This window comes from Molothrus ater, chromosome 5, assembly GCF_012460135.2.
Source record: "Molothrus ater isolate BHLD 08-10-18 breed brown headed cowbird chromosome 5, BPBGC_Mater_1.1, whole genome shotgun sequence".
NCBI lineage: Eukaryota > Metazoa > Chordata > Aves > Passeriformes > Icteridae > Molothrus > Molothrus ater.
The window spans coordinates 35,220,662-35,233,743 of NC_050482.2; the positions used below are offsets into that span (position 1 = coordinate 35,220,662).

Consider the following 13,082-nt stretch of genomic DNA (forward strand, 5'->3'; position numbering starts at 1 on the left):
TTTTATAAAAATAAATTTATTGCAATAATATTGACTGTACCCCTTTGATTACTCAGGTATAGCTAAATGTATACTGTGTCTTACATGTTCCATTTGCTCTTTCACTTGGCTCACAGTAGATAAGGAGGGTTGGAAAGGTTGTTACATTCTCTTCGTTTCCAACTTCTTGCGCAGCTTTGTAAACCTTTGCCTCTTGAAAATAACCATATTTTCAAATAGTCTTTCAACTAGAATTCAGCTAAAAATGCTGTATATGAAAGTAAAATAAATATATTGACTCTGTATTGACAGGCTAAAATAAAATTGCTCAGAAGTTTTTCCAAGTAAGCTAATAAAGACTAATGTTCAAAACCTAGATCCAGTTTTATGAACACGTGGGGGAAAAATTCCAGCATTCTAGATCTTGAAGCACTTTGAATCTTTCTGTCTTCACATCTACTATGGGAATAAAGTAAAGGCAGAAGAAATATCGGGAAAAGAAGCAAATTACTCTTATATTATCTAAACAAGGTGCAATTTTACTGCAGTTTAAGTTATTCCTCCTTTTTCATTTTCAGCTCCATTTATGTCTTTACTGAAAGCAGATACAATTAATGTTGCAGGCTTTTGCAACTGACCTATAAAAAATTACTGAAATGTAATTTTTTTTCTCTCCAGTGTATGATATCTACATATGAATGCAGAGTCCTTCATTTATGCTTCATTTATTTTCTAGAGTTCTTCCGACTGAAATAGAATGGTTTTGGTGGAAGCTTCTGTGAATGGACTCCCTAAATTCTGTTTTTCAGCAAGGGCTAAAGCTTGTTTAATATTTGCCCTTATACTGGATATAGCTAGGTGTCTCTAGTTTTAATTTTGTTGAAGTTTTAGTGATTCTGATCATGAAAGTTACTGCTTTCCAAAGAACTGTTGCTGCTTGTGTCTATGTATACTCAAAGCTGAGGAGTATAGGAACGGGGGAACTTAGGGAATGGTGAAATCCTCCGAAAATTTAGAGTAAAGGCTATTACTGCAAGCGTATTTGTATAAACTTCAAAACTTACTTCTCGCTTTATTTTTACAGTAAAGTCGAGCTAAATCCTGTCCTAAATTTCAAATACTATTGACATGGGGAAAAAACTAGCAGCAAATAATTTTGGACATGTTACTTTTATTTCAGCCTCAGTGTAGCTAAGATATAAAAGCTTTCTTTCAATTTACCTATTCTTTCACTAGAGAAAGCAGTTGTAAATAAACAGGACTAATACAGTAGTTGAAGTGGAAAAGTTGCCTGTTACTCACATGTGCAAGTGCTTCCAAGATCATACAGATACTGATTGGATAAGTTATTTTAGGCCCACAATTATGGTTCCTTAGATGAGATTACATCTTATTCAAGCCATCTTAGGCTTTTTTTTTTTTTTACTGAATAAGTTGCTTTGACTTGAATCATCACATGCTTGCTGAGCTAAGTAGGGGAGAGAAACAGAGTATATGCATGAATGCTCTGTCTGTGAATATTTCTGCACTTGGTCAGTGCATTATAAGCAGGTCAATAATCCTTTGGGAAATAAATAAGTTGTTTTACAGTACTTACAGAACAAAGAACGGGTTTAGAAAATAGTGTGACTTTTTGCTGGCAACAAGTAGGATCCTTTTAATATAAATTGATAAGATGATGCACTGGGCACCCGCAAAACAATTGCAGAGCTTACTTGTTGCTAATTTCACAAACTTAATTGAGCTGTCTGTGCACTCAGCAAAATAATTTTCAGGACATGGATACATGTCTTTTTATTTGAATAGAGAGACATTGGTAGAAATTGGTAACTCATGGTTCTCATGTACTTTTGAAACTACAGTTGTTAAATGAGCAAAAGAAAAATGCAGGTGAGCTTTGAGAAAAGATTGGACCAATTCAGTCTGAACTTTTTTGATTTCTCAAGTATGAGAATGTAAGAAGGGCTCCACAAGGTTTGACCAATCTAGCCCAACCCACTGAAAATGTGTACTTGAGAGTGTAAGATAAGGTCACCTTCTGTTGTTTTGTAGCCATAAATCTGACAGTAGACACACATGCATTTTAATGAAGGTCTACCCAATCGGAAAGCTTAGGAGATTTTTCCAATTAGTATTTTTTTCAAATCTTGGCCCAGACCTTCACTGTTCATTTTCTTTTCCAGTTGCTCAACAGATAGTAAAATGCTTGCAGTGAGGTAGTAGTAATACTTCTGATTTGTGTTTTTAATTGTAGCAGGTGAGATTTAGCTTGAAGATTAGATTTGTCTCATTGCAATTGTTTGTGTAACTCCCTAGCACTAGGAAGTCCCCAGATTTGGATATTGTGTACAGAAAAATGGGTTGTTGATTCTGGGAGCCTGCTTTCCAGAGGTTTCTTCCATCCTGAGCTGAAGCATGTCTGTGGTGGATGAAATTCAGGGGTTCCTCTGTCATGAGACAGTTGCACGAAGGCAGATGTCAGTGATGCTGATACAACAAAGGGTGGTCAAAGGCCTTTTACTGTGATTCTATTAAACTGATTTATAGAACCTTTACTTTTACTGTGTTTTGAAAGACTTGGCCTTACAAGGAGGTGGTACTTTTACAAGAGAGAAAACCCTGAAGGTTTAGCTTGCCATTATGATTGAGATCCAGAATCTTGCTAAGTTTTGGAAACTAAGTGTGTAAGAGTTTAGTCAGTTTTCTGGAGACAACTTTGACTTTAAGGCTGCTGAACCTCATTGATCCAGATAAATTGCTGACTTTTTAATGCTATTATTTCAGGATTCTGAGGAAAATGATATGGTATCGTGTTTCCTAAGGTATCTTTCTTGTCTTAGTCATAATTTTACATCAGATGCTTCATATGCAGTTGTATGTATTTAAGAATTCCCAGGAAACCCCCTTGTGTAGTTGTAGCATTCACATTAATGCTGCTTGGCTGAATAGAGATATTGTACATTAACCTAACTTGTAATTGTCTGAATAGTTTTGATCCATTTGTGGAGGGAGAAAAAACCCTTAAGTTTATTTTGAGAAATAAATAGAATAATGTCCTAATTATAAATGGCAAATGAATATTTTCACATGCATTACTTTGCATGTAAGCATTCTTGTAGATTTGACTGAATAGTGAGTTGGTTTGCCCTGCTGCTTGCTTTGTGAAACACATGACTTAGGCTTCACTCTTTGAAGTGTGAGCTACGAAGCAATAAGAGTTACTTTTCACCTTCCAGAAGAGTGATTAAACATTCCTTGCATGTATTACTGAGTACACAATAATGTGTTTTTTTAAAAAAAAAAACCCTAGCAACCAACACAAGGAAAAAAACCAAGAACAAACAAGCAAAAACCCTATTGGAAACAAACAAACTTTAAATGTATGGAAATTGCAATGCAATTGATAGTGGCAAAAGTGGCAAAATTGTTGGAAGGATTGGCAGGGAATGAGATTAGTAACAATTTCAGGAGCTTTGTGTTTTAATGCAGTTCTCTTTCAGAGCCTATCATCATTCTGCCTAGAGTGTGCATTTTCATAAGAAAGTTATACAGTATGCTGAAAGAACAAAAAGTTTCAAATACAAAATGTACCCTTTACTGTGTCACCTATGACTTTGCACATGAACGGATTTATCAAATAGGACAATACATCATAAATTAATTTTGCTTAGAGACAAAAGTGTTTTATACTATTTCACACAGTGTGCAAATATGTGTCTGAAAAATATATCCAAATGTAAGTTAGTTCGCATCCCTTTACAATTTGGAATTATGTCACAAGGAAATTAATTTTACTGTTGATGACTGTAGTATAATTTTCATTATGATTCTGTTTGTATTTAGGCTTTTTATAGAATAATTGAATGACTGTGGTGGGTGTTCTATACTTTCCTGATTTTCATCTTAGCTTCATCTAGAAGCTTTATTTTACTGCATCTCCACTTCACAATGTATAATAATTTTTATATGTCAGCTCTAGCTTTTGAAGTGAGGTCTTTAACTAGATTAATTCCATGCATAAAATCATGTGCATTTTCTAGAAGGGAAGGGTTATGGCTTCTTACCCAATAACTCATTTCATTGAACATGCTGTTTTGTAATATTGATGGTTTATGAGCTCAGTGGTGGGCATTTTGGTTTTGCTTTTTTGTATGCAGCTGGTTATTTAATTGGTGTAAAATATTTGCTTTGTTGTCCTAGTTCTCAATTGCTTTGGCATTTTTTATAGCATCTTTCAATGAGCTTTCAGTAGTCATTTGGCTCATTGATAAACTGTACTATCAGACAATGTCTCTACACAGGGAGAATTTGTTTTTACTTGGGTAGCCATGTTAACCTCACAGTGATAGTGTCATTGTCATTCAAAAGCAACATCTTGTCTTTAAGATCTTGAGATATTGCTGCCATCAGAAGTGTGGTCCTACCTCCTTGTGCTTGCCAAGTGCTGCTGGAGGCAGAAGATCACAACCAAACAGAAATTATGAAATATGAAAGACTGAATAAAATTTCATTTACTTTACAGTATTGTATTTGAGTTTATATTTCACAAATTATTTACATCAGTAATAATTTTCACTGGCAGATAATAACCTGTATTTATATATGTATACAAGGTTTTCATTGTTTTATGATATTGAGATTTGGAAATACTTTCTTGTAATATGGGACTGTTGGGAGTGCTATATTAGAAGGTGGTGTAACGAGGAAGACTAATAATACTACTAAAAAAACTGGCAGAGTCTAGTATTTTTATCTGTTATTTCTTGACTTGTTTTACTACTGGTTTTACGTCAGTATAACACTTACTTCTTTTGAGGCTGTGGGTCAGATGTTGTTATTAAATAGTGCAGCACAGATGGCAGATACCAGAAATAAAGTAGTGTAAATAAAAAATTATGCTGATGTTTGCATCTGTGAGAATCCCATCATTTATCAGGCCAGATACTTCTCACAAACTTGCTTATTCTAACACATTTTGCTTCTAGGAGTTGACTTTGTAGTGCTTAATCTATATATCTTAGCTAGGCTTGCTTCATGTTTAAGAAAGTAGCTTTGGGCTATAACTAGGTAATGTAGCAGCCTTCACAGAATTGTTTTACGCGTTTTCTCGGTGCCACCCTGCTGACATGTGCTACCGTGGCAGTGATGGTGGCAGGCAGCTGTCCCCAGGCCGAGCTGGGGCTGTGCTTGGGGGCAGCAGGATGCTGCAGGGCAGGGGAGGCAGGAGCCCGTTCAGCCAGCGCTGCTGCAGGGCCTCCTCCCACTACCCCTCTGCTCCTGTGTTCTGCACCCTCCCGAGAGGGTTGTAAAGTGCAGTGTTTTCTTCACAGTTCTGGCAAATTTAAGCATTTCTTGGTGCTGGTTTTTTTTTTTAGATTTGTTGACAATCTCAAATGAATTTACTGCAGTAAACTGATCAAGAGTAATGAAAGCTGTTACAGAAAAATCTCTCAGCACTAGGGATAGGGAATTGTCTGAGAGCCCCTTGCAGCTTATTGGTTCTTGGTGTGGATTAGTCCAGCAAAATTGTGCAGAATTGATAACTTGGATCATCCGTTGGTTTGAGTTTAGATGCATAATCTTCCACGATCAAAATTGCAGTGACTGTTTGAGACTCGTGAGTAAAATTATGTCCATGTCTTGAGTGTAATCAGCCTGCCAGTACTGAGTGTTGGTCTTTCCTGTATCCTGAAAAATAAAGTGCAGCCTTCATGTTCCACAAGGTCTTTTTTGCTCAGTAGTCCCCCTGTCCCATGGGAGAGGCAAGTCGTAGGCCTCCTCTGTCTTGTAATAGCAACATTGGGAAAGCTAATAGAAAAAAAAAAAGTCTGCCTAGTTCATTGATACAACTTAGGAATAGAAGGAGAAATCCCATGCTGGGTTTTGCGGCTGTTAACCACTTACAAATTGATTTAGGTTGTTACACATATAATTCTGAGTGGTTTTTCCCTAAGATTGTAACATAATTTGGGTAAAGCTTAATAGGTCTTAGCAACTGGAAGAGGCTTTAGTCACCTTAAGGCTTAGTCTGCTTTGATTTTTATTAAGGTTATGACTTTTGGCCATCGTAGACAAAAAGAAATTCAAGTAACCACCAGTCACAGTTGCAAGTATGCTTTTGGAGAGTTGTTTTATATTCTGTGTTGTGTAGCAAGTAGCCCAGTCAGATGAAATAATGATTGCAAAATGCCAGAAGAAATGTTTTTAGTACTACTAATACCATTCATCTTGAATCTTCATTATCTTTGCTGGACCAAACTTGAGTAGACTACAATAGTGACTCAGAGGCTTTGAGTGCAAGTCAAGGTTCTGGTAATAGAGGTTAAGGTTTTGCTGAATTTAATTTTTGTTGCTGATCTGCATTGTATGGAAATAATAAAAGACCAAGACGATTCTAAACTGTTCCTTACTTAGATATGACAGAAAAAGATGTTTAATAAAGTAGAGATGAAATGAGATATCCATACAGCATATTCCTGGTCCATAAGATTTGAGAAGTGCTGCATTTAATCTGCCTGGAACAGATCCACAGGATTTTTTATTGATTTCTTTCTTGAGGCTTGTTATCTTTGATGTTCTAAGTATGTTATGACATTAAATTATCAGACTTACTGAATTCAACACTTGGCCTTTATTATGATTTTCTATAAAGGTTTCTCTACAAGTCATTTTGCAATTAACTTTTCATGTAAAAAGTAAGTGGCACAATAGATGTGACCTACTTTGCAATGTTTCAAAAGAAAATCCTCTTTCTAATAAGCAGTGTTCAATATAAATATTATTTGCTACCGCTTTTAATTGAATTTTTAAAATCAAGTAGTACCCATTGTACAAGAGGTGGGATTCTTTTTTTCTCTCTTTAAAGTAATCTATTGCCTCTTAGGGGTTTTCTAATTATTGGGTTTTTTACCCCAAATTAACATTATAAATAAAAGACTTTATGCTGAGGTCTGTACCATCTTCTGCTTATTACATCACATGCCACCACAGCAATTTTTTAATTCCCTGAGCAGCTGTGCTTATGGATATTCCTTTTTGGCTTAACTGTTTTGCTTATCTGTCCCAAAGCTGGTAGTACTTTTTGACTGATGTTTCTAGCTCAATGTCTGTTTTGTTGACTTTTATTTTTGAACTTGTATGCCTTTATCATTGTCTCAGAAGGTGTCTTATAACTTTCTGACTCATTTTTTCCCATAGAATGATAATTTTTCACACCTTGCAACATGTGCTAGGATTTTCCAACTTGTTAAACTTGAATATTGTTTTTTTTAACCTCACCATTTTACTCTGTCTTTCCTTTCTTAAAAAACTACTGTGTCAGCTTGTTTTATCAGTGTTTAATGAACATCAATTTGTTATCTTGGGGTGGGGGGGAAGTGTGCTTTTGAAATCTTGTCTCCCAAGTGTCCCTACTTCAGCATTCTCTGGTTCGTGTTGCAAAGCAATATTAAGTGTGAGTGAATTTTATTCTTTCTGAATGAAAACAGGCTGGAAGAGATGCTGCAGCACTGCACCAGACATGTGCCACTCACTAATGGACACCTAGTCCATGGCATCAAGTGTTTTAGTTTAGGAAAGCATACAGCAGCTGGTAGGCCCCCAGAACCAACTTTTTTTTTTTTTTAACAAATGTATTTCCCTATGTCTGCATCGCTTGCTGATGCCTGTGAACCTGGTTATATGAATGGTGATGCCTGTGAACCTGGTTGTATGAATGCTGAGCTGAAGCCACTGGGTGTTACTTAAAGTGGGTTTTAGATCACAGTGAGTTCTTCACTGAGAAAGATCTTGTATTGCTATTTCAAACCTTTTTGTATGCTAGTGTGGATGTTGGTTCCTATAGTTGCTTACTATCAAATACCTGCACTTTGTTCTCAATATGTGTAAAATGTATGCTGAGTTAGGTTCTGATATATTTTCTGATGGTCTATGGTAATTGCCTTCTGTAATTTCTTTCTCATGTCTTCTGTATATATGCAAAAAATCCCATAAATACTTTGTGACTTACAGATATGAATGCTACTTTTGATACTTAGTGACTTACCCTGCCTGTCTTCTTTCTCATTTCTACCATCTGGATTTGGCCCCAGTATAGACAACTAGCAGATTTGGTTTATAAGGTTTGTTTGAATTTTACATCTGCCTAGATGATATCAACAAAGCAGTTTGCAGTTATCACGGTAAAATTATTTTGATTTGAATTCTTTACTCTTATGCTGAAAACCCTTGAAATTGCCTTATGTCTAAGAATCCAGACATTTTTTTCCTTGAAACCATCCTGAAATTTAGTCCAAGTTCAGACTAATTCACTAAACAAGCAGCTATTTGCCCTTGTATTACTAAGTAGAAATAGCATGTTCTGTTGTAGATGGATGGATTAGGACAGCTAATAACTTCTTGCCACAGGGGGACAGTCAGCTGTACCTAGTGTTGGTGAACAGCTGATCAGCAAAAGCAGGGATGGATGTTCAAATATTTAACTTCCCTTAAGATTACAAAGGGGTTTTTTGCCAAGTTTTTTAAGTATATGTCCTGTTTCTCAAAGTTATTAATACCTTACATTTCTTTATAAGCACGGAGAACAGCTTATTCTTTTCCTCTTAGAACAAAGGCTGGAAATCTAGTGTCAAGTGCCTACATTAGTTGCCTTCTTTCTTGGTGATATGTGATTTCTCTAAAGTGGGCATGGTAGAGCAGAAAATATTGCTTCTGACATTTGTAGGTCCTGTTCATATCTGTGTAGAAGCATGAAGCCAGCTCTTAGGGCAATATATTATAATTTTAACATTAGAATCTTACCTGAAGTTCATATCTGTTTGTATATACCTGCTGCTACCTAGCCAATCATATTGTGAATGACAATACGAAGCACCCCTTTGTTGAGCAGGAAAGGATCTGGTTGTATGAGGCGTGTTTTGCAGTGGAAAAAGACCTCTGATTTAAGTAAATGAATATTTCTTTTTTCTGTAACGATGGGTCTTCTGGATGCATGGGTAGAAAACCTGAAAGCTTTTAGATTTTCTGTGGTCTTTGTTGCAAGTAAAATCTGTGTTTATACAGGCAGAGTCAGACATTTTTATTGATGTGTAGTATACTGCTACAGGTGTTACTGTGCAGATATTTTGGGGAATTTCTAAAATTTTTCATGACTCTGAACAAGTTTTCAGTTGTTTGGTTTTCTTGGCGTAACATGGTGTTGTCAACTTCCAGAGCAAGATAGCACACTATCTTTATGTCTTTAATAACCTCTTCTTCTTCTTACATTTTAGATGCTGGCATCACCATCAACATCAGGTCAGCTGTCTCAGTTTGGGGCAAGTTTATACGGGCAACAAAGTAAGAATTCTTTTTATTAATAATACGTTTATTTTATGCTAAATATATTGCAGTTTGACACTCTGGAACATGCAGATGGCTTTGTTTTCTGGTGATTGTGTAAAAATGACAGTATGTCTCCTTACATACAATTATTTTAAGATACATTTTTGCTTTGCTTTATATGCATTTTTGCAGTGTTTAGTGTGCACAATATTATATTGTCAGTTTATTACTGCTAAATATCCAAATACAATCATACTATAAAAAATTTCTGTGACTTAACAGACTCTCTGAAGGAAAACATAAAGAAAGCTGAGCTAAAATGAGCCTAGTTCAGAAAACTTTGTAAGGAATAGAAGGAAATTATACCTTAAATATAACTGATATTTCATGCTCTACAGGAGCATAGTAAATCTTGTGTACATGCTTGGCAACTTGCATTTGGCAAAGAGCTATGCCATTAAGATTATTGCTCTCTGCATCACTGTTTTTTTCTTTCCTTGACAATGTCATGTGTCTACCACTCCTATGGACACCGTTGCAATGGAAGAGCTATAGAGTGACAGTCACAGTGTAATGCTGCCTCAAGGACTGCCTAACTTAGGGCCAGCACTGAGAGCTGAACCTCCTGGTAACTGAGAGGTGCACTCAGGCAGTGTCTCAGAATACCCGAGTTAGATACTGTTCCACAAGTAAAACTGGTTGTGAATGTCATCTCTCTTGTGTCACTATAGTGCTTTTAAATGTTTTCTGCTTCTTGCTAAGTGCATCTGACTCAGATTCCAAGAAAAAATGTCTTCAGAGTACTTTAGAGAGTCTGGACTTTTTTATTTAGTCAAAGTAAAAGCTTTGTTTGCTAGATGCATGGCCTTCCAACTTCTTTTGGCTTTCTTCAAATGGTTTAAAAAACACAGTGGCATTTTGGGGTGGGTTTTTTGTTTGTTTTTGGTGGCGTTTGTTTTTTGGAAGGTTTTTTTCCCCTATCTCAGTGGTTGTTGAAGAGTGACCCTGTAATATAAACTGCCATTTTATTATGCTACTGAGATTTATATGAGCAGCTTCTAGCCTTTCTTAGAGTCATGTTTGGCTCTTGTCTTATAGGTGCTGATTTTGGCACTGTTGAACCTTTCAGACTTTACTGTATACAGATACTGAAAAAGTATATCCATTCTGCTTGTCACAGTCATTTGTTCTTTATTTTTTAAGGTCATCTTTTTAATCAACTTGGTTTTTCATTCAGTTGGTTGCTGTGCCTAGGATGTAATCTCTGTAACATGGAGACATACATGCCTACAACCTTGAAAGTAAATATTACCAGGTGTCAGTTTCTACCAGATCTTGAGAAAAAGGGACAAGAAACTTTTTTGTTGAAGTCATAGTTAACAATTAAAATACTCTTTAGGAAAAACAAAGCTGATAGTGCCTATGCACTTTTAAAGATCGGTAGCTGTCAGTCATTAAACAAGATGCCATATTACAGCATCAATGTAACCTTGACCAGTAAACTTGATCAGTAGGAAGGAAATCTGCCATTTCATTGGTCTGCCTTCAATATTACTCATATAGATCTTGTCTCAGTTAGAAAACTAGAAAAAGAAAGTGTAAGAAAAAAGGGTTTGGGTTTTTTTTTCTTGAGTATTTCAACTGCCTGTCCTTGCCGGCAATATGGTTCTACTTCACTGTAACAAGCCTCATCAGTAAAAAAATCTAGTTTAAAGAGAGCCAATAAGAAGAAATAACCATCAGTCTAAAGTGGCTTTGCTAAAACAAATGCTTGCACAAAATTAGGTTCAATATCCTTATTGTGTTTTTTTTTGGTGTGCTGTATCTAGTTTGGAAGCGTATGTATTTTTTCTTTACCATTTTATTTTTAAAATCTCATGTAATTTTTAATCAATATGAAATATTATTTATAATACATATTTATGCTCATTGAAATTATTCTGATGCAGGAAATTGCCAAAATATTTACAGTGAACACTTTGATGTAATCAACATTTAATGAAATGTTAGGATGCTTCTTATAGCAAGTCACACTACCTCTTAATCTGAATGTACAGAGATAAATCTGAGTGTTATACTCTTGAGTTTTATTGCAAACTCCCTGGATTTGCAAATTGTAGGGTAGGACACAGACTGCAGTTCTTATAGTGTAAAAGTTGAATGACTGGTACATTTCTTCAGACTTTGTCCACAATAATATTTTGAGCATATGCTGTGTCTGTTCTTTGCATTTTAGTATTTAACCACGTTATGCATTGTCATATTCAGCTCTTCTGCTGGGGTGTTCTATCATGGGAGAGTGCTGATCCATCAGAATTTTCTTTTGTTTGGTCTGCAAGATAAGATTTTGACTTCTGTCAGTCTGCCTCAGCAGCCTTATGCCAAAGCAGTAGGAACTGTCACAGCCATCATTTTTTATATGCTTTGTTATTACTGCCATCTTGCACTAAATGACTTTTCTTGTCTTTGAACATAATTCTGAAACTACTTAAACACAGAAAAGTGACATGAGAATGATGAAAAACTTTTGGACATTTTGAAACTGGGCAGTAATTGGTTATTTTCTGCTGTTCTCAGTTGTACCTCACTGAAATGCTTGCTTTATTTGGTCACACATGATTGTTTGGTTTTAACAATCGGATCAAAAGTATTTTCTATACATGCTGTATGTTTTTAAATGCTGAAAGAGAGCTCTTAAAATTCTGCTTGCTTTCTTTTCTGATAAGGTCAAACTTGATCACCGACACTGAAGTACTGATGCTTTAAAGAAGCAACTTTATGTAAAGAGAGAATTGGCCTCAAATTGGCCTCGCTTTTGTTGTCCTAAAAACAGTGTTATTGTTAATTAAAGATCCATCACTTTCATTTTTTTATCAGAGATTTGCTTAATTTTTAGCAAGACAAATCAGTGTTCTAAATACTGTTCAAATACATGCTTATTTATTCAAGAGTAATTAGCATATTTCTTGAGTGCAGTTACTGATTTTCCTAAAATGCTGCCTTCCTCTGAGATAAATTGTAGAATTTCATGTCCGTATTGAAAAACTTAATATTCAATCCTTCATCTACAGTATATGTCTCAAAGTAAACAAAATTTCGTAAGTGACTTCAGAGAAATTCCTCAAAGAGCCATTCCAAAGTTAAACAGATATGGGCCTAAATTTGATAGTGGAGTTTCTTCTATCCAAACAAGGACTTAGTTTTTACACTGCACTTTCCTTCAGTCTTTACACTCTTCTTGTACGTTGTCAGCATAAATTGTTTCCATCTATACCTGATGGAGAAGACCTTGTTCCTGATTGCTCTGTATCTCCACCCCTCTGAATTTTTTTTCAATAGGTGCACTAGGCCTTCCAATGAGGGGAATGAGCAACAATACCCCTCAGTTAAATCGCAGCTTATCACAAGGCACTCAGTTACCGAGCCACGTAACGCCAACAACAGGGGTACCAACAATGTCACTTCACACGCCTCCATCTCCGAGCAGGTATTTATCAATAGCTGATATTTCTGCCATTGTGTCTTTCTGCAGAGCTCTTGTTAAATGTTCTGCATATTTTGCCTCATACTTTACAGTCTGATAAATTAAAAAAGAGGAAAAGTAGTGTCTATGGACCACTTACTTTGTTAGGGAAATAATACCATAAAAAAAGTAAGGTTTACTGTAAGACAGTATTTTATTTTTGTTTGTAAAGGACAAATTGCTGGCAAATTCTGCTTCAGAATGTAAGAGGTAGTTATTTGATTGTGCAGTTAAAACTTTGCTATGGTGTCATACACTG

The 13,082-nt window shown here is 35.7% G+C and overlaps 1 protein-coding gene across 3 annotated transcripts in view; it reads left to right on the top strand.

Moving 5' to 3' along the window:
• Positions 1-13,082, top strand: part of CNOT2 (CCR4-NOT transcription complex subunit 2) — an 85,709-nt gene that overhangs the window by 52,345 nt on the left and 20,282 nt on the right. For 2 of the 3 annotated variants that reach the window (XM_036401088.1, XM_036401087.2), the window contains exons 3-4: positions 9,249-9,315; positions 12,640-12,787. In XM_036401088.1, coding sequence (XP_036256981.1) covers positions 9,249-9,315; positions 12,640-12,787 — 215 coding nt within the window. Of the gene's footprint in view, positions 1-6,405; positions 6,411-9,248; positions 9,316-12,639; positions 12,788-13,082 lie in introns of those variants that run through there. The other variant, XM_054514910.1, reaches the window with a different exon arrangement.